The 26,680-nt window shown below is 41.0% G+C and overlaps 1 protein-coding gene across 2 annotated transcripts in view; it reads left to right on the top strand.

Annotated features, from left to right (window-relative positions):
* Positions 1-26,680, top strand: part of LOC131250770 (DExH-box ATP-dependent RNA helicase DExH6) — a 101,679-nt gene that overhangs the window by 59,482 nt on the left and 15,517 nt on the right. For both annotated transcript variants that reach the window (XM_058251066.1, XM_058251076.1), the window contains one exon: positions 21,622-21,780. In XM_058251066.1, the coding sequence (XP_058107049.1) occupies positions 21,622-21,780 (159 nt within the window). The remainder of the gene's footprint in view (positions 1-21,621; positions 21,781-26,680) is intronic.

The following is a 26,680-nucleotide window of genomic DNA, read 5'->3' as shown; positions in this document are numbered from 1 at the left end:
TAAATAGTGAATATATATATATATATATATATATGTAAGATTATTCATTTGATCAATTATAAGCATGTTCAAAAAAGTTATCAGTTATCATTTATCAAAAGCCAATCCACATATATAAGCCAAATCAAATAATTATCACATCAATAATTTTCTAAGCAAAGTACTTTAATTAATAATGTCTAATTGAAACCACAAGTCACAATTATGAAAAGAAATAAAAGTCTCATAGGTTAAAAGTATCAAGGATAATACAAGTGTTACATTCCTCAACATTAGAAACGAAGAAAACGTGAAAAAAATAATAAAAAATAAAATAGTAGAAAAAAAAACATCGTAGCTTACGCTACGGACCCTACGCGCTACGTCGCTGTAGCATACACTACAACCCCTGTAGCGTACGCTACAGGGAATTTACGCTATTTGGGATGCTACGTAGCGCTACGGCCACGCTATGCTGCGTAGCGTACGCTACCGCTACGCTACGGGCGCTATTTGAAACACTGAATGAGTTATATGATCCACATCCCCACATCCGTTAACACTCCCCCCTCAAGCTAGAGCATAGATGTTGTCGATGCTAAGCATGGAGTATATGTGTGTAGATTGACTATGATTAAGGGCCTTGGTGAAACATTGCCAAGTTGATCTCAAGACCGGACATATGCTGTAGAGATTCATGTACTGGAGACCTCATGTATGAAGTGACAATCGACTTCAATATGTTTAATCATTTCATGATAGGCTAGAGTCTTTGCAATGTTGGATGCTGTGGATTATCATAAAACAATTGTGTAGGTGGATTCATTGTAAACCCCATTTCCTGCAACAGTTCCATGGTCCACACTAACACTCAAGTAGTACGAGCCATTACTCTATATTAAGCTTCTGTGCTTAATCAAGCCTCAACACTCGGCATCTTATTCTTCCACACGGCTAGATTTCCTTCCACAAACGTACAATACCCAATAGTAGATTGCTTATCAGTTAAAGAACTTACCCAGTATACATCAGAGTACCCTATGATTTGAAGATGATTGTTTCGTATGTACAAAATTCCTTATCCTAACGCTCCTTCAGGATACCACAAAATTCAAACTGCATCCATATGAGGTACCCTCGGAGAGTTCATAAATTGGCTTGTCACACTCACAACATAAGATATGTCTAACCGAGTGATAGTTAAATAGATGGGTTTCTAACCAATCTTCTTATCTCCTTGGGTCTTCAAATATATCTCCTTAATCAGCAACCTGTTTGTGATTTGGATTCATTTGTGTACCAACTAGCTTATTACCAAGAAGACCTATTCCTATGAACAAATCCAGAATATATTTTCGTTAAGACAAATGAATTCCTTCCTTGGATATGACAACTTCTATACGAAGAAAGTATCGAAGATGACCAAGATCTATTGTGAGAGAATGCATTTGAAGACACTTCTTTTGCTCTTCAATCCCCCTGTTTTCACTTCTTGTAATAACAATATCATTAACATGCACCATTAACACACTAAGACCTGAGGTGTCTTTCCGTACAGAGATGGCATGATTAATATGACTTAGAATAACAAAGATGGCATGATCACTAAGACTTGAGGTGTCTTTCCATAATAACAATATCATTAACATGCACCATTAACACACTAAGACTTGAGGTGTCTTTCCGTACAAAGATGGCATGATCAGTATGACTTCGAACAAAGCCATAGCTCAACACAACTTTTGAATTTGTTAAACCATGCACGTAGTGACTACTTCGGCCTCATAAATCACCTATTCAGTTTACACACCTTGTTTGACTCCCCTTGAGCAACAAATCTACATGGTTGCTCCATATAGACCTCTTCTGCGAGATCACCATGAGGAAATGCATTTTTGGCATTTAATTGAAATAGGAGCCATCCATGATTAATGCCCACGGAGATGGTAACACAAATAAACTTTGACGTGGCAACAAGAGAGAAGCTTTTAGCATAATCAACACTAAGGATCTAAATGTATCCCTTCGCAACCAAGTGAGTTTTCAAACGATCAATAGTACCATCAGGGTGAAACTTAATGTTGCACACCCACTTGCAACCAACATTATGTTTACTGGCAGGTAGATTGGTGGGTTCCTAAGTATTGTTTTGGTAAAGAGCAACAATTTCCTCTTCATTGTCCACTTCCACCCCTTATGTGGCAATCGACCTTATTATGACTTGGGAATATGATGAGAAGACAATGATAGGGTAAGTTGGAGATAAGTATTGAAAGGACATATTTAGAGATATGGCCGCATGCTTACCTTTTCTCAAGGCAATAGGAGGATCAGACCTATTTGGAGAAGTTACTGGATCACTAGGGCTGGAAGAGGATATGGTGGATGGCACATCATGATTGGCTGCACTATTTGCCCTTTTTGTCGTGAATAGACTTTCAGTTGAGGCACAATCATGGTATTTTGTAATGGTAATGGTAGGCGTAATGGCTACCACTGTTACTGTTATGATAAGGGTTGTAATGGCCATTATGATCATTTAAAAAAAAGCGAAAAAACTATATTAATGGACCGTTACAGGGCAATTCGGGTCATTTTCTCTCTAACGGCCATTATGGGCATTACGATCCCGTAATGCATAATGGTTGCTACCGTTAGCGTTATGTAGCGGCCATTACGGATACCTTGGGCACTGTGGGAATGAATTCAACAAAGGGAGTACATAGGATTTATGTATTTTTCAACTGTAGTAGGTGTTGACATAGATTTCTACATCAAGTGATTTACAGTCTTTTGAGAAGAAAGTAGTAGAATCGAAAAATGTAACATTTGCATACACATTGTCTTCTAAGAGGATTGTAACAACGATAACCTCTTTATGTTTGGGAATACTCAAGAAAAATATATTTAATGGCTCTAAGATCTAATTTATTATATCTTGTCTCCAATTGATGAATAAAGCATACACAAAAAAATAATTGGGAGGTAAAGAAAACAACAATGTTTGGGAGTAAAATTTCCTGCATTGATTTACTGATTAAACAGTTGAGGGCATTCGATTTATAGGAAAACACGTCGTGAGTACTACACTTCAAAAACTTTTGGGAACATTCAAGCACGAGTCACCTCAAGCAAGTGATGTTTTCTTGTGGGTTGTGGGACACGACATTTGATGCAATACACTTGTTTCGGAAAAAATATAGACTAAAAAGATTGAGACATGTATTCCTTGGCATTATTTGGATGAAACATAGACACTTTTGAGTGAAATTGGTTTCATACTTGCATGTGAAAGGTCTTAAAAATAGAGAATAATTCAGATGTCTTTCATTAAATAGATCTAAGTCATTCGTGTATCATCAGCAAGTGTAACATAATATTTATACCTTGACCTACTAGAAATTTTAACTGGTCCCTAAACATTTGCATGGGCCAAAAAAAGGAACTAAATTGCTTTTTTCCACTCTAGGTGGAAAAGGAACATGATGATATTTACTAAGCTTACATATTTTACACTCTAGAACTAATACAAACGATAATGAAGAAATAATGTCTTTGACATTCTTCAAGGATGGGTGATCGAGAAAGCAGTGTCATTGATATGGAGAGTTGTCTTCTATGCTGCTGTGCCAACAACTTCATAGTCAGGATAGTACAACCTATATGTTCATATCCTCCACCAATCTTCTTCTTTGTCTTTAGATTTTGGAAAACATGATGTGGACAATAAAAGGTTACAGAGCAGTAAGGAGATTTGACATGTTTGTTAATAGACAAAAAAGACTAGAAGGAAATTTAGGGACATAAAGGATAGATAACAATGAGAGGGAAGAACTTGGATGAACAATACTGATGGGGACATCATGCGCACGCGCACGCACGCCGCCCACACGAGCACGCATGCCACCCCCCTTATGCACGTACATACGAAGTAGGCCCCACCGTCGATCTGGCTCGATAACGACGTCCAGGGAAGGCCTCCTAGTTAGAAGACGAAGTTTTGATTCAAAAGAGTGGGCCCGATAGTCAAGAAAAGCCCATCATGGGATCTCATGATCGTGGCCCACTAGTCGGATTAAGTTCATATTTTAGGTTTTATTTGTTTATGTTATTTAGAATATCATGAACGCTTTAAATTTTTTTGATTGGTTTTTATTTTGGTTTACTTCATCGCCAAGTAATAGGTTGCGCACATGGCGTGACTTTTGGTGTATATGGTTTTCTTATAAATAGGCACCCCTTGTAGTTCTTTTGATTCATTGAAGTTTAATAAAAAATCTTGCAAGTTTTTTTTTACTCTCTGAGTTCCTGAGTTGTGGAAAAATTCAAGTGGGTGCGAAGCCCTCCATTTTTGAAGGGCTAACTACCGTGGTGCGAAGCCACATCTATCCCCATCCGCCCCTATCCTCTTCCATCCATATATCTCACCTTCTACAGCCATCTTCACCTCGAATCCATCAGTTTTGCAGCGGATCTTCTCCCTACAACCAATTTCTAGAATTTGGCCCTATAGGAGGGCTGAAACTTTGGCGGAACACAGTGCACAGCCTGTACCTTGGATCGCCTTGAAACTTTGGGGGTTTGGAGCCCATCCTTGGCTGACCAGGGCTAAGGAATCGGTTTTCGGGTGTTGGACCTGCTCGCACGTGTGGCCAGGCTAGTGCGCACGTGCGCTAGGCCCTGGTCCGCTGTCTGCTCGCGGGAATTGTCTCTCGGTTCAGGTTTTCTCTTATTTTCCCATTTTCATACATATTTTCATAAACCCTAACCCTATATTGCATTGTCCTTAATTTATTTGCCCATTTTTTCCACCCTAGGGTTCCTTGAGTAGAAATTAGTGAATCCCTTGGTTTAAGGACTGATTATTATGCATGTGTGGATTATTTCTTATCTTTGAGTATCGTTTGGTTCATAATTTTTATTGATCCAGCCCTAACATGTGTAGGCCTGGACCTATATAGATTCCTCTTAATTGAATGTTTGGACTTTCATGTGGGATAATGGAATTTGTGTAATTGTTTCTAAACTAACGTGATCTTAAGCCTGAAATCTCGCACATCATATTTGAATTTCATGTCCTGCATCAAATTTGGTATCAGAGCTTACGTTTCTTATAGGGGAATACATTACTTGTTTAGGGTTAGTTTGTTTGAGTCCTTCATGCATCCAGTCTATCACATGTAGCTTTTAGGAGTCCATAGTCCCTTATTTTGTCAACTATATTGTTGGATTTTAGTAACATTGCATAGTTCCCTCATATAGAGTCTCATAGGATCATTTAGTCCTATTTAGTTACATATAGTCGTCTTAGAAAGTCCTTAGGTGGAGTTAGCAAGTGTATGCCCACATGTACGGGTTGCGGTTTCGGTTTGCACCCTACACTAAACATAGAGCAATTGCAAGAAGCAGTGGCCAAGTTAACCCAGTAGGTTGATTTCCTGTGTAAGCGCTTGGAACAACGCATAGATTAGCGCCTTGACCAAATAGAGGCCTCCCTCGAGACAAACCCTACCTTTAGGGAAGATGTCCATCTCAGGTAGGTGGTTAGGAGGTTAGACCAAGGAATGGAGGTGGCCAAGGAGTTGGTCATGGGCGCGCACCTGTGCACCCACCCCGTGAGGGACATCATCATCAATATGACCCAGATGCACAACTCCTCAAGGGAGTTAGAGTAGATGTCCCTACATTTGATGGCCACTTGGACCTTAAAGCCTTTCTAGATTGGTTGGCAGATATGGACTATTATTTTGAGTGGTATGACATGTTGGATGTTCGACGAGTCCGATTCGCCAAGATGAAGCTTGTGGGCTAAGCAAAGAGGTTTTGGGCGACGGTTGAGCGAAAGAAAGAAAGAGCGAGGGAACTCCCAATAGTCCATTGGGGAGAAATGAAAGAAACACGTAAAGAGAAGTACCTCCCTTTCTTTTATCACTTACGGTTGATTGAGGAGTGGTTGTCTCTTCGATAGGGTTTTATGAGTGTTGCGGACTATATCGAGAACTTCGAAGAGTATTCGACCCGCCGTGAGGTTGATGAGGACCCAGTACTCACCCTTGCTCGTTTTAAAACGGTCCTCCGTCCTGACATTAGGAGAGAATTGCTCGCCAAAGACATATACACTATTGAACAGTTGTACCAAGTAGTGTTAGACATCGAGCAATACCTTAAATCATCTGTGGGAATGCAGTTTAACTTTCGCGAGTCCGATGCTAAGGCCAACCCCTCTGGGGCTAAACCTAACACGGGATTCCAAAACAAACCTTCAAATAATGTTCAGCCCAGGCCTAAGGATGATAAGGGTAAAGAGATTGCTGGGTCTAGTTCACGTGGAAGTGGGGCCACTAGGTGTTTTAGGTGTTAGGATTTTGGTCATTTTGTTCACCAGTGCGGCATGAGAGAGGGCACCAAAGTATTCTTCATTGATGGGCAAGTAGAAGTAGTGCCCCCAGAGAGTGACGGCGAATAAGAAGAATATGAGCCCGTAGAGACCCCTAGTGATGAGGAAGAGGGAACGCAAGAGTCTGCCCTTGCAATTGTGTGTTGCGCTTTAGCTCAAGCTAAGAGCACTGATGACTGGCGCTGCAACACGATCTTCTATACTTATGCAAAATGTGGGGAAAAGAGTTGCAAGTTGATCGTGGATAGTGGTAATTGTGCTAATGTGGCATCGACTTGCACTGTGAGCCATTTGGGCTTAAAGCTGGAAGCCCATTTGTAACCCTATAGTCTCCTGAGTTGATGAAACTTCCATTCCAGTCTCGCACCGTTGTCTTATTCCTTTTCAGTTTGGATCATATAAAGACACATTGTGGTGCGATGTTGTTCCTATGGATGTTGGCCATATTATTCTGGGCAGACCATGGCTCTACGACAGGGATGTCATCATATTTGGTCGTTCACATGTGTGTACATTCTGGTTTGAGGGTAAGAAGGTCAAGCTGAATCCTCTGCCACCCAAGAATACGACTGGAAAGGAGTCCACCACATAGAGTAGTGTGAGCGGCTCAAAAGTAGTGGAGTCGAAGTCGAAGTCCAAATTGCTCCATATTCTAAATGCCAAAGACTTCGAGCGAGAAACGGAGGCAAAAGCGATGGTATATGCCCATGGTGTGCCAAAACGGTTATGTATCGGCCGTAACGGCTGATACGTAACGGTAACGGTGGGAACCGTTACGCGTTTCAGGGTCGTATCGGCCGTTACCCGATTTTGTACCTGTATCAGCCGATACGGGCTCGTTACGGGGCGTAACGGCCGTTACGGGCCTGTAACGGGCCCGTATCGGCCGAATAACGGTAACTTTTTTTTTTCATTTTAAGCTCTGTTTTTGTTGTTTTTTTAAAATCTCTTGCTTTCAAACTGTTTCTTACTCCTTCTACTACTAATTTCGACCAACCTTGGCTAGGTATTTGAAATAAAAACACATTATATTACGGATTTTCTTGAATCAAAGCTCGATGGGCCATTTTTCAGAAATTCGTCAAAAATAGGTATTTATACTTTTTTTAATATGTTTTGCTGTTTTAATCATGCCATATGATGTGTTAATCATAGTGGAACATGTTAATGTGCATTTTACAGATTTGGGGTGCCATTTAATAATTTTTTTATATTTTTTTCTATTTACGCATGAATTTTGGCCCCTTTTTTTAAAATTCGAAAAATCAATTTTTAATGGTTGTTCTGCTGTTTTAATCATGCCATTTGATGTGTTAGTTATAGTAGAACATGTTAATGTGCATTTTACAGATTTGGGGTGCCATTTTATATTTTTTAATATTTTTTTCTATTTACGCATTTATTTTGGCCCTTTTTTTGAAAATTCGAAAAATCATTTTTTAATGATTCTTTTGCTGTTTTAATGATGCCATATGATGTGTTCATCATAGTAGAACATGTTAATGTGCATTTTACAGATTTGGGGTGCCATTTTATATTTTTTAAAAATATTTTTTTCTATTTACGCATTTATTTCGGCCCTTTTTTTTGAAAATTCGAAAAATCATTTTTTATTGATTCTTTTGCTGTTTTAATGATGCCATATGATGTATTAATCATAGTAGAACATGTTAATGTGCATTTTACATATTTGGGGTGCCATTTTATATTTTTTAAATATTTTTTTTCTATTTACGCATTTATTTTGGCCCTTTTTTTTGAAAATTCAAAAAATCATTTTTTAATGATTCTTTTGCTGTTTTAATGATGCTATATGATGTGTTAATCATAATAGAACATGTTAATGTGCATTTTACATATTTGGGGTGCCATTTTATTTATTTTTTTAATATTTTTCTCTATTTACGCATGAATTTTGGCGCTCAAAAATAATTGCAAACACCTAAATGTAAGATATTTTCATATTAAGTTCATTCTAATATATCCATCATTGATAGTAGATAGTTAGAAAATTAAATATATGAATTTTGTAGTCAAATTCAGGTTATCTGGTTCATAAATTCATCAGACAGTCCGATACAACTCACCAAAGAGTGGACTGTTACACCACTATAAACATGTTCCAATTTATAAATGAATGCATATTTGGAATACTTAGAATATTCCGGATTTAATCCATTTTTTTCATATTTTTTTGGGAAAAAAAATTTTGCGCCGTTACGGGCCGTTACGCTCCCGTATCGCCGTTACGCCCCCGTATCCGTATCGGTTTCGGAGGGCACCGTTACACCAACCGATACCGATATGAGACACCTTGTATATGCCCTTGTGGCTAGGGAGAGTATAGTAGAGACTAGCGTAGAGTTACTCGCCGAGGCCATTTAGGTAATGCATGTGTTTCGTGATGTTTTTCCTGAGGATCTACCGGATGAGCTTCCCCCATTGAGGGATATACAGCATGCCATTGATTTAATCCCTGGGGCGACTCTGCTAAATCTCTCGCATTATAGAATGAACCTAAAGGAGCACGCTGAGTTGAAAAGGCAGATTGATGAGCTCCTAGAGAAGAGTTTCATTCGAGAGAGCATGAGCCCGTGTGCCGTGCCCGCCCTTCTTACACCTAAGAAGGATGGCACATGGAGGATGTGTGTTGATAGTAGGGCCATTAACAAAATCACAGTCAAGTATCGGTTTCCCATACCGCGTCTTGATGACATGTTGGATATGATGGCCAATGCTACTATCTTTTCAAAAATTGACCTCGAGAGTGGTTATCACCAAATCCATGTACGCCCTGGTGATGAGTGCAAGACAGCGTTCACGACAGGATGGGCTATACGAATGGCTAGTTATGCCCTTTGGGTTAACTAACGCCCCAAGCACTTTTATGCATGTGATGACCCAAGTGTTGAGGCCCTTCATGGGGAAGAACTTATGGAGTGACGGGCCTTTCTTTCTTGAATGAGATGATTGTATGACTGAGGCAGGACTGTCTCATGACACTTTGCATAATCGGCCCTATACTTGGCGAGAAGATGCTTCTTGCGGAAGTAGATCGAACTTTTCGTCTTTTGGATGTTATTATCCTCCATCCTCCCTTGTTTTGTTGAGCTACTGGTTAAACAGAGATCATTCCGTCCATTACATGAAATTCTCTGCTCTTGATCACAACGGATTTTTCTTTCTTTGATGCTTTCTTCTTACCTCTAGTCAAAATATAAAATTGCAATTAGTATCCAAGTGATAAAACATTCTATCTTAGAGATGAAGGGGAGGATGTTCCAGTTGAGAGTCACCATTTTGGCGTCTATATAGACGCCAAAAAGTGATAAATGTTTTTTGAACATTTTCTAAGTTACCATTGAAAAAAAAAGGTTCCCCAGTAGAGTTGCCATTTTGTTTCGACAAGAAGCAAATGCATTTGATTTGGGGGAATTTATTCAATAATAATAAAGAAAGAATAAGAGAACAATGATCACAAAATATCTATTCATTTTGAGTTCATTTACATCCTTGTATTTCCCTTGATTCTAAGATAGATTACAATGAATAGGCATAATGAATGAAAGAGAAAGTAGTAGTTTAATAGCAATTTTAACAGCATTTCGACGCTTTTGATGTTCATCGCAAAGGCATATGAGTTACGCGAACTCGAAACCCTTGATTTGATCGTGCGATAGGTTCTGATCATCCTTCCACTCATCCTTCTAGTCGTACGGATAGACTCTTCTTTCCCCTCTGTGAGCTCCTTGAGACCCTCCATCATAAGTGGGGCACATAAGCTTTAGCCAAGGTGGAGTACACAAGGCTTACTTCAGGACAAAAATCCATGAAGAATGGCACACAATACTTGTATTAAGATAAGAGAGCATGGAAAATGGTGCAAAAGCCCTCCTTTAGGACAATCTTCCATGCAAAGTGGTGCAAAGGTCATGCATAAGGACAGACTCTCATGAGAAGTGGTGCAAGAGGCTTGCATTAAGACAAGTCCCCATGCAAAATGGCGCAAAAGCCATGTATTAGGACAAGTCTCCATGCAAAATGGCGCACAAGCCATGCATTAAGACAAAACCCCACATCAAGTGGCGCATGGAGGTTCCCTTAGGACAACTCTTCGTAAGAAGTGGTGCATGGAGGTTTCCTTCAAGACAACTCTCCATAAGAAGTGACGCATGGAGGTTTCCTTCAAGACAACTCTCCATAAGAAGTGGCGCATGGAGGTTCCCTCAGGACAGTTGCGCGCAAGCGCGCAAGGGTCTCCCATACAAAGTGGCACAAGTGCCTCTTTCTCTCTCCTTTTCAAATGGTGTAAAAGCCAAGCCTCAGGACAAGGCTCCTTGAGAGGTGGAGCAAAGGCCAAGCCTTGGGACAAGGCTCCTTAAGAGGTGGCGCAACTACCTTCTCTTTCCAACTTCATTTGCGCGCAAAAGCCTTTCATTCGGACAAGAAGTCCACAAAAGGTGGCGCATAGGCCTTCTCTTTAAGATAGGGCTTCCACCCAAAGTGACGCACTCCCTTTAGAAGTGGCGCAAAAGGCTTTTCTCCCTTCTGTTGCGCGTAAGCACGCAAGGCCTCTCTCTCTCTCTCTCTCTCTCTCTCTCTCTCTCTCTCTCTCTCTCTCCTTTCTTCAGTTGCGCGCACCCGTGCAAACCTTCCTCCGGTTGCCCGTAATCGCGCAAAGCCTTCCTTCAGTTTCATGGAAGCGCGCAAACCTTCTCCCTTTCTCCTAGTTTTCTCTCTTCTATCCTCCTTTCCATCATCCTCCCTTCCATCCTCCCAAATGAAGAGTGGGGAGGGGTATTTCTAGGCCTCCCAAGCCCCTCACTTTTTAAATAGTGGTGATCACCATCACTTCTCTCTTTAAGACAACTCCCACCCTTTCTTCCTTAAACAGTGGTGTTTACCCACTTCTTCTTTAAATAGTGGTGTTCACCCACTATTCCCTCAATACAAAGCAACGCCCATCCTTTCTTTCCTTACCAGATGACGCCCATGCACTCTTCTATTCAGATGATGCCCATGCACTCTTCTATTCAAAATGTGGAGCGTACAACCTCTTCTAACATGGAATGGTGCTTCAGAAAGCTTCTATACTGTTGAATATTTTTTTGTGCCTCAACAACGCCAACCTAAAGAAGTGTGCGTTTGTCTAATAGTGTGATTTTCTTAGGTTTCATTGTGTCATCGGAGGGCGTATCGGCGGATCCCGAGAAGGTCAAGGCCATCATCAATTGGCCTGAACCCTGCAATATTCATGAGGTGCGCAGCTTTCACGGCTTAGCCACCTTTTATAGGTGGTTCATTTGAGGTTTCAGTTCCATTATGGCTCCCATCATAGACTGCATAAAAAAAAGGAGAGTTTCACTGGATAAAGGCTGCCTCGAAGGCCTTCAAGGAGATAAAGGTCAAGATGACTGATGCTCCAGTCACCCGACTTTCATATTTCTCAAAAGTCTTTGAAGTCGCATGTGACGTGTTAGGAGTCGGCATAGGAGGAGTGCTTAGTCAAGAAGGGTACCCTGTCACTTTCTTTAGTGAGAAGCTGAATGAGGCGAAACAAAGATACTCCACCTATGACAAGGAATTCTATGCGGTAGTGCAATCACTGTACCATTGGCGTCATTACCTATTGCCGCAAGAATTCGTTTTATTCTCAGATCATTAGGCCTTTAGATATCTGAACTCTCAGAATAAATTAAACCCTAGGCATGCCAAGTGGGTTTAATTCCTTCAAGAGTACACTTTTGTGCTTAAGCACAAGGTCGGTGTAGAAAATAAGCTTGCTGATGCGTTGAGTCGTCGAGTTGCATTATTCAACTCCATGAGCGTTGAAGTTATGGGCCTCGAGCGTATCAAAGATGAGTATTTTGAGTGTCCAAATTTTGGAATTGTGTACGTGTCGTTGTTAGAGAGTTCGTCAGGAGCTTGTAGTGAGTACTTGATTTTAGACGGATATTTGTTTAGGAGTGACCACTTGTGCATACCACGCACCTCCCTCCGCGATTTTCTTGTTTGGGAGTTACATTTAGGAGGGGTTGCGGGTCATTTTGGTCGAGATAAGATCATTGCCCTGGTGGAGGATAGGTTTCATTGGCCAAGCCTCAAGCGAGACATGGCCAAAATTATAGGGCAGTGTCGTACTTGTCAACTAGCAAAGTAAATGAAACAAAATACAGGATTATATACTCCTTTGCCAGTTCCATTCATCCCTTGGGAAGACATCCTTCGTGCTTGGACTTCCCAAGACTATTCGTAAACATGATTCCACATTTGTTGTCGTGGACCGTTTCTCTAAGATGACCCACTTCATTCCTTGTTATAAGACCTTCGATGCATCTCATGTTGCCAAGTTATTCTTTAGTGAGGTCGTCAAACTTCATGGGTTACCAAAAACCAGTGTCTGACTGTGATGTGCAATTTATGAGTTACTTTTGGAAGACACTATGACACATGATGAATACTAAGCTCCAATTTTCTTTTGCATACCACCCTCAGACCGATGGTCAAACTAAGTTGGTTAGTAGGAGCCTAGGGAGTTTGCTCTGATGTTTAGTAGGGGAGCATACCAGGACATGGGACACCGTACTACTCATAGCCGAGTTTACATTCAATAGTTCTGTCAATAGGTCCACAGGTTTGAGTCCTTTTGAGGTCCTTACTGGTTACAAGCCTAGGGAGCCTATTGATCTTGTCTCTATGTCATTGTCCCATAGGCCATCAGAGTCTGCAGAGTCTTTTGCACGTCACATACATTCATTGCATCAAGAAATTAGACGAAAGATCACTACTATTAATGAACATTACAAATTTTCTCCAGACCAATATAAACGTTTCAAAGAATTCAATATTGGGGACTATGATGGTCCGCATCAGGCCCGAGCGGTATCCTCCAGGGGCCGTTCGCCAGTTACACGCGCGTAGCACTGGACCCATCAAAATTATAAAACGAAATGGTTTTAACGCATATGAGGTAGATTTTCCACCTTCCATGGGAATTAGTTCCACATTCAACGTGGATGATCTAGTTACTTTTCAGGGGACCACTGATACTTTGTTCGGCCCTTCACCCACGCATCCTGATTTTCCAGATTTATCCCTTAATCTATGGCCTCTTCCCAACCTTTCTTCTCAGCTTCTACCTCCCATACCTAACCTTCACACACCCAGAGAGGAAATAGAGGATATCCTAGACCATCAGATAGTTTCAACATTGGACGGCGGGTTTCAGAAGTACCTGAGTAAACGAAAGTCATGCCCAGCTTCAGACAGCACGTGGCTCACTGAGGAGGAGCTTCAGAGACTTGATCTTGATATCCTAGAGCGGTTCAGGAGTTTTATTTCGCCAGTGGTGAAATCTTTGCAGTCGTGGAGAGTTGATGGGGACATCATGCGCACATGCGCACGCACACCACCCCCCCTATGCAAGTACATACGAAGGAGGGCCCCATCGTCGATCTGACTCGATAACGACATCTAGGGAGGACCTTCTAGTTAGAAGACAAAGTATTGATTCAAAAGGTTGGACCTGATAATTAAGAAAAGCTTATCATGGGATCTCATGATCGTGGCCCACTAGTCGGATTAAGTTCATATTTTAGGTTTTATTTATTTATGTAATTTAGAACATCATAAACGCTTTAGATTTTTTTGATTGGTTTTTATTTTGGTTTACTTCATCACCAAGTAATAGGTTGCGCACATGGCGCTAGTTTTGCGGTATAGGGTTTTCTTATAAATAGGCACCCCTTGTAGTTTTTTTGATTCATTGAAGTTTAATAAAAAATCCTGCAAGTTTTTTTCTACTCTCTGAGTTTCTAAGTTGTGGAAAAATTCAAGTGGGTGCGAAGCGCTCCCTTTTCGAAGGGATAATTACCATGGTGCGAAGCTACATCTATCCCATCTGCCCATATCCTCTTCCATCCATATATCTCACCTTCTACAACCATCCTCGCCTCGAATCCATCAGTTTTGTAGCAAATCTTCTCCCTACAAGCAGTTTCCAGAATCTGGCCTTACAGGAGGGTTGAAACTTCGGCGGAGCACCACGCACAGCCCGTAGCTCAGATCGCTCTGAAACTTTGGGGGTTTGGAGGCTGAGGAATCGGTTTCCGGGTGTGGGACCTGCTCGCACGTGCGGCCAGGCTAGTGCGCACGTGCGCTAGGCCCTGGCCTGCTGTCCGCTCGCGGGAATTGTCTCCCGGTTCAGGTTCTCTTATTTTCCCATTTTCATACATATTTTGATAAACCCTAACCCTAGATTGCATTACCCTTAATTTATTTGCCCTTTTTTTCACCTTAGGGTTCCTTGAGTTTAAATTAGTGAATCTCTTGGATTAGGGACTGATTACTGTGCGTGTGTGGATGATTATTTCTTATCTTTGGGTATCGTTTGGTTCATAATTTTTATTGATCCAGCCCTAACATGTGTAGGCCTGGACCCGCATAGATTCCCCTTAATTGCATGTTTGGACTTTCATGTGGGATGTGGAATTTGTGTAATTGTTTCTGAACTAATGTGATCTTAAGCCTGAAATCTCGCACATCATATTTGAATTTCATGTCCTGCATCAAATACCATTCCACATTCTTTGGACTAACAAGTGAATTCATTAAAAATATATCAATGGGGAAAACACGCTAGACTCGCTTGTTATATGGTCAGATGCTCTAGAATCAATGACTCATGAAGTTGGGAACATGGATCCTAAAGAAGCCATACCAAAGGTCACAAATGTAGCTGTAGGAGTGGAAATAGCAGTAGAAGTTGCAATGATAGGTGGATTCTGTAAAGTTTTCAATTACTTAGAATACTCTTCTTGAGTACGCTGGATGAGATCCACTACTCTCTCCAACATGAGATGCCTAATTAGCCCCGATATTGGCTTCTGATAAAGACCGCATCATTTTTCAATAGAATGTTTTGTAAGACCACAATGAGTGTACTTCTTAGGTCTATGACCTCTACCACCACCTACTCTGCCACCATGACCACCACCTCGGCCTTAATTAATAAAGGATGCTAAAGCAAAGTTGTCATTGGCTTCACTAATAGAGCTAAGAGACGTATGTTGGAGGCAAGCATACTCTTCATTCAAAGATGGTACATCCTTGCCACCCAAAATCAACGCACGAACCAATTCATATTTACATTTTAAGCTGAATAAAAACTTGGCGACGCAGAACTCTTGTTGCTGACATTGCTTCTCCAACTCAGTAGTAAGGGTTTAATACACATTCTATTGCTCTCACATTCCTTTTAAGTTTTGAATAAATATTCACCCAATGATCCATCTCCTTATTAAAGCTCAAATATTTCCTCACACACTTCTTTTGCAGTATCCAAAACATTACATTCACACTAATGGATGGTCCTGTACTATTCCACAACCACGCCGTAATCTACGTATTCTTTCAGATTCATTGATTGTATGTTTTTTTTAACACTCTCATCAGGTCATCTCTTGTAATGCATCCCACACTTCTTTTGCTATATCCAAAACATTACATTCACACTAATGGATGGTCCTGTACTATTCCACAACCACGTTGTATTCTATGTATTCTTTTAGATTCATTGATCGTACGTTTTTTAACACTCTCATCATGTTTTTTAGTGGTTGCGTATTATTTATTTATTTTTTACCCACACACACACCCACCCACACATGCACCCCATATGGGTACGAACCCAAGTCTTTAGTGTTGAAACATTGTGTTTACCACTGAGCCATGCATCAAGACCCTAGTGGTTAGCAATTAAACCCACTTGGATTTGGACCATTGAAGATATTTTGTTCTATTTAATTTAATAGAGGCTATTATGAATTCCGTTCTTGAATAACTTTTTTCATCCTTTAAGGATAAGGGACTACTATATATACCACAAGCTTATATGAACAAGGGCTGACCTTTCGTGCCCCAATGAACACCTAACTTCTATACTTCACATAGCATACACACGTTTCAACCAACCACACGTTCCAATCAATCACAAGGGGCAATGATCACAAACACGTCATCCGACGAAGGCAATCAGCCCACGCATCCACACGTTCCAACCAATCACAAGGGGCAATGATGACAAACATGTCATCTGACGAAGGCAATCAGCCCACACGTCCACACGTTCCACACTGTGAGAAGATGATCACGAACACTTCATTCCCTTCCTGTGCACAGACTATTATAAAGGCCTAGAACAACAAAAAGAAAAGAAACCCTAAGTTTCTTAAAACATTTTCAACATAAGAGGGATGAGAAGGACCAAAAATAAAAGAAGGAAAAAGAATTATAGGACAAAAGGGGAGATGGGATTTAATCAGAAATAAGGATACCCTAATACCATGTAGAATTATAGATTAAGGAGAGAAGAGAGGAGAAATAAAGAGAGAAAAATGAAAGTTGGGAGAAGAGAAGTGAAGAAATGTAAGCTGGGGTTGGATCCTCACCCTCTTCCCTTTTTGTTAATAATAAAAAGTCAATATGAAAAAAATAACCTTAATAGCAAAAGCAAAAAAATTCTCTATGCTTCCTAGACCAAAATAAACAACTAATAACAAGAAGAAATAAACTAAAAACAAAGTCAAGGTGGGTCATACAGTGGTACGACCCACATCTCCCCATTCGTTAATAATACTCATCATGGTGGGGAGCACCTTATGGATAGGTTGAATTTCATATAAATGTTTGCAAAATTGGTTTTGGTGGGTGTGTAGGCCTACTAGCCCAAAACCAATACGAGATTGGTAGACTCGTATCAATGTCATTTTCATTTTAACCAAATATTTCCAAAAAAATGTCAAAAGAAGGGAAAAATGGTAAACACAAGCATTTGCCATTTATTTTTGTCTTTGACATATTAAGGGTGCGTTTGGGAATGCGTTGATAAGCTACTTATTTTACTGGCAATAGCAAATCAATGGCTTATGTGACAAAAATTAATTTGGTAAAAATGCCATTTAAGCAACTTAAAATGACTTATGGTGGATAGCTCACAATGAAAGTTAGCTTTGCAAGGTGGGTGGTTCGCACTGAAGGTAGTCCCCATATGATTGAAAGTTCACATTGAAGATAGGGCCATGGTGGGCCCAAAATAATGAATTGTCCACATCAAAGGTTGGCCCCAAATGATGGATGCTAGATCTTGAAGGTGGACCCCCCATGATCGATGGCCCCACATCAAAGGTGTGTCCGGATGATGGACAATCCACAAAAACTGATGTTGCAAAAGTAATTTACGTATGTTGTAATTTATGGATTCCTTTTAGGATTATGTTTTTTTTTTTTTTTACCAAACACACTCATGCCCCTATTAAGTAGAAACCAAGATCAACTACTCAAGGCGTAAGTAACTAAAGCAAAATGACTTATGATCTAAATGCGCCCTAAATGCTGTATCAGACCAATTCTTTAGTAAGAATGTTGTCTTTCGGCTCAACTTACCGAATATTGATTTTTTTAGTCTATGGTGTTTAAATTTGGTGCTTCAAAATTTATGAATTATAAATTCTTTGGTTGGTCATCAATTCTTACCATAATGGGTTTTATTACATATTTAAAGGTTTCAACCGAGCATCACATGAGTCACCGGATTCACCATAAATGATGATAATTATCAAGCCTTTTCTTATTACCTCACCATAACTAAGTGGGGTCCACTACATGAATCCTTCTCTACGATTCCACTCTACTAAGGGCCATAACTTCAGTAAGAAATTGGTTATCAAGCATTTTCTTATTACCTCCACCCACATTCTTTTGGGCCTTCCCCTTGCTCTTTTAGAGCCTTCAACCTGTACGAACTCACTCCTAACTGGGGGAGGTCCTGGTCTCCATTGCACATGACTGAACCATCTAAGTCTTATTATCTATTTGTGTACTCCTAAATTCCCTTGGATGCTCATTTCAAGTTCTATTATGTCTTGCCACTTATCCATCTTAACATCCTCATTTCAGCTACAATCATCCTATGAACATGTTGTTCCTTAATGCTCAACATTCTCTCCCATGAAACATGTTGGGTGTATAACCATCCTAGATAATTTCCCTTTCAGTTTGACTGGAGCACAACGATCACGTTAGACTCCAAAGGAACTTGTACATTTCTTCCACCCCGCTTGAATTCTCTGGTAATATCCTTCTCAATCTCTCCACTTTCATGAATTATCAACCCATAATATTGAAAGTGGTCATTTTTGGAAGGTTCTTGGTCAACAACCTTTACGGCGGAAACTCATCTGTTGGGGAGTAAGTATCCAGAAGAGGAGCCAAAAGAGCAATGAAGAGAAATCGATAGCAAGAAAACTATGTTGGGGATTGTGGATTACAAGCACGAGGAAAATCCATATCGGAAGAGAAGATTGTTCTGGAAGGTCCCCATGGTGTTGGATCGGTGGTGGCGAATCATATAAAGGACATCGCAAAGGGATGGGCTATGGAATTTATGCTAGACCCGACAGATTCGGGAGATCATCATCAACCACCACCTTATCTCCAAGCCTCTTCTCAAGAACAGAAGGAATGGAGAAGTCTTAGGCACTATCGCTATGAAGGTCATCAAGGAATTTTGGGGAAAGCCCTTGCAGTTGGGAGTGCGTGCGACGTCCGAGAGGAAGAAGGATGGACCAGAGTATCCAGGAAGAAAACGATAGTGGTCAGGAAAAAGGTCCCCTCCTTTGACTAAACCTCTTTCCCATTCTTTTTGTTTCGAATATTTCGAAAGAATGGGATGAGTACACGCTCCCACACATCTTCTCAAAGGTTGGCTCTGTCAAAGAGGCAGTCATTTCTTGGAAAAAAGGGTTTATCAGAAAAGAGGGGTTTCACTTTTGCCCTATATCGGCCTCCAGAAGTTCTAATCTGGGGTCCGAATTCAATTGGCCTTCTCCCCCTTCAGTCTAGGCGATCGACAAGGTCACTTTAGTGAACCCCATCTCCTTGTGGGGTCAAGGGCGCTCATTCTCTGAGGTGGTCAAGGGCCAATAGTCCTTGGGGATCTCGACGTCATAGGAGGCTCTCCACCTTCCCCCCTCAAGACAAAACCCCCGAGCCCAGAGTCGTGCTACCAAAGATCGTCTGATTTAGGTTACAAATTTGCCTTTTGGTCCTCAAATTCATGTGGAGCACTCTCTAGTTGTGAAAGGTGCTGTGGCTTACAACAAAAGTTCTTCTTATCCTGCTAGAAGGACATTCTAAGGCATGCAATTGTCCATTGGTTGGAATCCGTTTGTAAGCTTCCCTCGGGAGATTTCAGCCTTAAACCCCTGGGAAAAGAGGAGATGCTTCTAAATGTCAGGACTAACCTCGGCATGGTGTTCGATGGCATCGAACTATCAAGTTCAGCACCCTCGATTTCTGCACTTTGCAACTTCGAATTTCTTCATTCTTCACTTGGTTTTCTCGAATCTCGGACTCTTGAATTCTTCAATCTTGACCTCCAAAGATCCAATCCTTGCTTTGGTAATTCTCGAGCATCAAATCCATGCTTTTAGTATCCTTTTCACCTTGAGCTCTCAAAATCACATCGTAAGAGAAAATATGTATAAATAGATCGATTAAACACTATCATGTTCAAAAAACCAAGGTATAACTAGGGGGAAATATGCAATATTTCACACTCAACACATGGCTTGTATTCTTGTTGTAGGGGCCCAAGACCGAAATAGTTTGTTGACCTTCATCCATAAATGGTAAGACTTCTCTCTTTTAGGACCGATTTGAGTCTTGGTTTTGAACCCTGATTTCATATCTACAGTGGCCTCGTGTAGGGGAGAGCCTTGCATGTGCCAATCAAAGGCACCTAAAAAGCTCATTTCAATAGCATTGTGGTGAAACTTGACCATAGTAACGTTTTCCATATTTATGTGTGCATGAGCCCTCGTGCACATCTGTATGCATGTGGAAGTAGTAACAAATTTCTATGAACATATGGATAGCTTGGTAATGCGATGCTGTTCTTGGGTCAATGTGGGACACATATTGAGTTGTGTTGATATGCATTAGAGCAATCACTCGAAGTGCATGATTTCTTGTGTAGATTCATCCAATCATTTTTCTTCGTAAGCATGTATGTATAAGTAGGAGCAGACTTCTTCAAACATATGTAATGCGGGGGCATTTTCACACTAGGCTCGAGTGGGGTGGCCTATGGGATGCAGGGGCACGGTTAGGGTCGATGGCCCGCAGAACCCATGAATTTGGGGCCTGTATGAGGCGGGTGATTTGTGTGAGGTGGAACCCTAGATTTGGGGCCCACGAGGGGGCAACACTCATGGATTTGGGGTCCACGAGGGGGCAACACCCATGGATTTGGGGCCCATAGGGAGGGTTCGACCAATGACCTAACCCATGGATTTGTGGCCTGGGCTATGAGAGGGATTAATTCGCCATGCTCTATCAGTTCAAGCTTTTAGAGCAAGTGGTTAATTGTCATGCATCAAATTGGTATCATAGCGGGAGGTCTCGTGTTCGAGACTCCTCATCGGGGGTAATTAATGCGAGGACATTTTCACACCGAGCTCGAGTGGCGTGGCCTGTGGGATGTAGGGGCACACTCAGGGTGGGCGGCCCGTAGAACCCATGGATTTGGGGCCCGTATGAGGCGGGTGGCTCGTGTGAGGCGGAACCCATGGATTGGGGCCCACTAAGAGGGTTCAACTGAGGACCTAACCCATGGATTTGGGGCCTGGGCTATGAGACAAAGGGATTAATTCGCCATGCTCTATCAGTTCGAGCTTTTAGAGCAACCGATTAATTGTCCTGCATTACTTTGTCATGCCATGCTGTCTTTACATCAATGTGGGGCATATATTTGAGTTGCGTCAATATAAATTAGAACAATTGCCCCAAGTGCATGGATTCCTATGTAGATTCATATGGTCTTCATTGATTGATTTCAAGCTTCTTATAAAGAAGCCTTGGGAAAATAAGTTGGTCCAATAACAGGTAAATCTGTAAACCCTTGTGCAATTATAATGCTTGGCGTTTCCAAAATTTATGTCTCACCGACCAAACAGTTGTGTTCAAGATGGAATAATTGTTTTGTTTTTTAATCGTTTCTTTCTATGAGGAAATTGTTTTCCATTCCTTGAATCATCTCTTTGGACCAATTCTCCGCAGGTACAAACAATTATTGTTGCAACTTTTCTTTCTGGATGATGATTTCTCAAGCCCTTTCCTTGAAACAATGTTCATTTTGAGCTATTCTTTTATTTTGTTGATGACTTCATGAATGTCGACCTTTTCAGATACGCTTGGAGTCGAAAGGCGGGAAAAACTCTTCTATAGTGTTTTGTACTAATGGGATTCTTTTGAGGATGCTGATTGGCATGGGTGCTGGTACATCGAACAAAGAAGTTGCAAATGAATCCTTGAAGGATGTTTTTGAAATAACCCATATTATTGTGGTAATGATTTTATACTTACATAAATGAATATTTAACTTGTAAATATTTATTTATAGAAATAATCCAAAGTATTGGGGATCCTCTGTTTTCATTTGATAGTGATGTTGCTTTTCTTTTCTGCTTGTGTACATGTCCTAAATCCCAATGCTTGTTTCCTTTTATAAATTTGGATAAACTTGCATATATAAACAGGGCATACATAAATAAGTGCATGGTTGCATACTTGCATAATATATAGATATTCACAAAATATACACATGCAGGTATACATCTGCACAGATATGCATGTGTAGAGTGTCCATTGCCCTCTCTCTGCATATGATAATTTGTTGCATGCAGTTTTCCATTAACCAACCATCACACAATGTGTTTGATTCATAAAATTATACAATCATTATTTCTGTATTCAACTGAGATTCGTGCCTATCTATTTCAAATGCCAATTTTACATCTATTTCAAATGCCAATTTTACATGCTTCTGTTTATAATTTGGTTGTGTCAATCTTCAAAAATAAACAAATAAATAATTTGGTTCTATCCGTCCAATTTTGCATTGAAGTCTTGATATTCGTATATGATTCTGTGACTTGATAGTATCAATAAAAAGAAATAAAAGGAGAGGTTTCAATTATTTGATAGACTGCCGGTGTCTTCTATGGCTTGGTATAGGAAGCGGTTTATATATGAAAACTGTAAGTTATCCGATTGCGAGTTTTTCTTCCTTGGATTAATAGTTACCACTCAGGCATCAATATTGTGAAATTCTTGGCTGGCATCAGACTATATTGTTGGAAAACTCTGATGGCTAGAATCAAAATGTTGATCCTCATTGAACACCATGAAAAGCTCATAAAAAAATTTCTGTCAAAATGTGAAACATTTTTGAGACAACCACTCCACTCATTTGATTACTTCTAAATTGCTATTTGCTATTTTGTGGAGTTGTTTGATAGATAGAAATAGATGATCATATGATTCTAGTCATAGTATGCTTGGTTTGCTTGTGAAGTGTTAGGTAGGCGGGGAGGGAGGGCAGGTAAAAATCTGACCATCTATCTAGTGAGGGGAGGGAGGGGAAATCTGACCATCTATCTAGAGAGGGAGGGATCACATTTGTCTAGCAAGCTTGAGACTTCCTCTTATTGGAGAAGCTTAGATAGAAACTATATATTTATATATTGTAAACTGCATAGATACCCTTCTAGCCTTGCTAGGCTAAAATGATATATTGTAAACTACATTAATACCCTTCTAGCTGGAACTGAAAATTGATCAGGCCATACATATTAGGCCTAGCCAGGAACACAAGCCAAGCTAATAAGTCCAAGCCTGGTCCAAGGCCACTATATATTTAAATGACATAAATACCCTTCTAGTCGTGCCGGGCTAAAACTATCCAAGCCCAAGCCTGACCTGAAAATTGATCGGGCCATACATACTAGGCCCTAGCCTGGAAAATCGGCCAAGCTAATAAGTGCACGCCCAGTCCAAAGCCTCGCTCGGCAAGCCGCCCAACCATTGTCAAACCTAGGTTTTAACGGCGAAGTACTTGCAAAATCTGGGTGCATGACTTTGCTCGTGCCTCTTGAGTCCACAAGGGGAGCTCTATGAAATGGGTATTGGTTTTGTTGATTTAGTTATTGGGACTATAGTCGCATGAACTATGAAGCAAAGCAGCTAGAGATTCAGATTTGGGAATAGGGAAGTGTCTGTTTCAAAATGTTAGCAAGTGTAAATGGCTAGGAATTAATTGGAGCACAATTCCGAAGAGTGATTCGAAGTGTAAGTGGCACTTGATTAGATGGATCGTGAAACTTGCAAGTGTAAATGGCTAGGGAGTAATGGAGCACGATTCTGAAGAGTGATTTGAAGTGTGAGTGGCACTTGATTTGATGGATCGTGAAACTAAGATTCAAATTGAGAGTGATTAGAAGTAATATTACTATTTCCTTCTGCCAGCCACTAAGGCTGGGACTTCTAAAGAGTGATTCGTAGTAATATTACTATTACCTTCTGCCAGCCACTGAGGCAGGAATTACTTGTGCCAACACCATACTAAAAATGCTTGATGGACAACAGTGTCGACTTGACTCAAAGTATTCATGTGTTTTCACGAAAAAGGCAAACAGACACTTTGTCATGATGGCAAACAAACTACTAAAATGCATTATGGGAAATAGGACTTGTTCAAGAACGCTTTGGTAGAATTTGATTCGGGGAAAACCTCTACATTCCTCTTTTAGCGTTACTAGCCGCCAACGATGCTATCAACGGAGAAGGAAGGAAGCTGGATCACGATGTCAAAGGAAAGGGTAAAGATTGGAGAAAGCATCAATGCCATCAAAGAAAGGGAGTTTGATTGAGATGGTTGGATAACTGTCTTTGGAAGGAAGAGAAAGAGGGATAATAAGGGACCTCTGCTCTCAGCCCTTCCGACCATCTTTATTGCGAAATATCCCCCCTCCTAAAAGTTCGGTCATCTAAATCGAATTTTCTAGAGATATGGCAAGGTAGTGGAGGCGGTTATCCTGCTAGATAGAAAGCTCAAGAGGCCTAGGTCCGGCCTACGGTGATCTACGTAACTCTTCTACCCAGCTTTGAGCGTTGTGGATCCGGTCCCTAATGATAGCGATTTTCTCAATTGTCTCTACACAATATCTGGACCTAACAACCTTCTCTTGCCAAGCTCTATCCAACAACTTGGGGATTTGCAAGGCCTGTTATACAGTGTCTCATAGGGTGCCATGCCAATACTCGTCTGGAAGCTGTTGTTTTAAGCGAACTCGATCAACAACAAGTGTTCATCCCAACCACCCTTATAGTCTATGACACAAGTGTGCAACATGTCCTCTAGAATTTGATTGACTCGCTTAGTTTGCTCGTCCATCTGAGGATGGAAGACTACTAAAATCGAGCAAAGCCCCAAGTGATGTCTTGAAGCTCCTCTAGAAATGTGACGTGAATTTGGAGTCGTGATATGATACAATAGACACTAGGACTCCATGTAGCCTCACCACCTCTCTGATGTATAATCGGCTCAGCTTATCTAGAGGCCAAGTAGCACAGATCAGGAAGAAATACGCGAATTTGGTTGGTCGATCGACAATGACCCAGATTGCGACATGATTGTGGCAAGTCCATGGCAATCCCATCACAAAATCCATGGTCACATACTCCCATTTCTATTTGGCAATAGGCAATGGTTGGAGTGCTCCGGTTGGCCTCTGGTATTCTACATTCACCTGTTGGCATGTGAGATGTGTAGAAACGCATGCGAATATATCTCTTCATGTTGCCTCACCAATGCTATTAGTGTGTATCGCAATACATCTCCATTCCACCCAGGTGGATAGTGAGCTTTGAATTATGCACCTTGTCTGGAATCTCACTCTTTAAGTCGGCCACACTAGGGGCACAAAATCCCCTGGAAGTGCAAAGCACCATCTATATCGACCTACTAATCAGGCTTGCAACTACGGGTTCACTTGCTGGGCCTCACTCACCCCGCTGAATAAGGTGGGTTGAATCGATAAGTTAGAGAGGCGTGTTATCGAATACTGCGGACTCATTTGGATGTCAAGTCCATTGTGTTGAGCATCCTCCACTCTTGGATCATAAGTTGGGCGACTATCCCCCATGGCTCGTGGCTCAAAGCATCTGCCACTATGTTCGCATTGCCCAGGTGATATTGCAGAGTGAAGTCATATTCCTTTAAAAACTCCATTCATCTTTGTTGTCGCATATTCAACTCTTTTTAGGAGAATAGATACTTGAGGCTCTTGTGGTCTGAGAAGAACTCGAACTTCTCCTTGTAGAGATAGCGCCTCCACGCTTTCAATGCGAAGACAATTGTTGCCAACTCTAAGTCATGCACGGGGTAGTTCTGCGTGTGGACCTTGAACTGCCTGGACACATAAGCTACTACCTTCTCCTGTTGAATCAGAAATTGTTCACTCGCATAAGATGCTGAGGACTGGTGCCGTCATTAGTTGGGCCTTCAGCTCAACAAACGTTTTCTCGTGTGTATCGTTCTAAACAAACTTCACCACTTTTTGTGTCAACTAAGTCAGTGGGCCGTCAATGGAGAATCCTTTGATGAATCCTCGTTAATATCATGTTAGGCCTAAGAAACTCCAGACCTTGGTCACACTCGTGGGCTGCCCCCAGTTGAACACTACTTCCACCATTGAGGGATCTATTGCCACCCCTTCCTAGGTTATCACGTGTCCCAAGAACATCTTTTTTTTTTTCTAGAATTCACACTTCTCCAGCTTGGCGTGCAACTGGTGGTCTCAAAAGGTCTACAATGCAGTCTTAAGGTGTTGCTCGTGCTCTTCTCGGGTGTTTGTGTAGATCAAGTTGTCATCAATGAAGACCATGATGAACTGGTTCAGGTATGGGCAGAAAATCTTGTTCACTCCATGAATATAGCCAATGCATTGGTCAGTTTTAACAACATCACTAGGAACTTAAAGTGCCTATAGCGAGTCACCAAGGTTGTCTTAGGAACATCCTCCTCCCTAACTTGAAGTTGGTGATATCTCGATCTGAGGTCAATTTTGGATAAGAATTGTCTCTCCTTCAGCTAGTCGAACATGTCATCTATCCTTGGTAGCGGATACTTATTCATGATAGTGACCCTGTTGAGCTAGCAGTAATCGTTGTACATCCTCAACGACCCATCCTTCTTCTTTACAAATAAGTTTAGCGCTCCCCACGACGATACACCTGGTCTGATGAAACCTTGTCCTTGCAGCTCCTCTATCTGATCATTCAGTTCCTTTAACTCCACTGTTGCCATTTGGTATGTGGCCATCAAGATTGGTGCAGTCCTTTGCGTAAGATCAATACTAAACTCAATGGTCCTTTTTTGGTAGCAAGCTGGGAATGTCTTGAAAC

Source organism: Magnolia sinica, chromosome 1 (assembly GCF_029962835.1).
Source record: "Magnolia sinica isolate HGM2019 chromosome 1, MsV1, whole genome shotgun sequence".
Taxonomy (NCBI): Eukaryota; Viridiplantae; Streptophyta; class Magnoliopsida; order Magnoliales; family Magnoliaceae; genus Magnolia; species Magnolia sinica.
The sequence above is the reverse complement of the archived record's forward strand: the minus strand, read 5'-3'. Positions and strand labels throughout refer to the sequence as shown.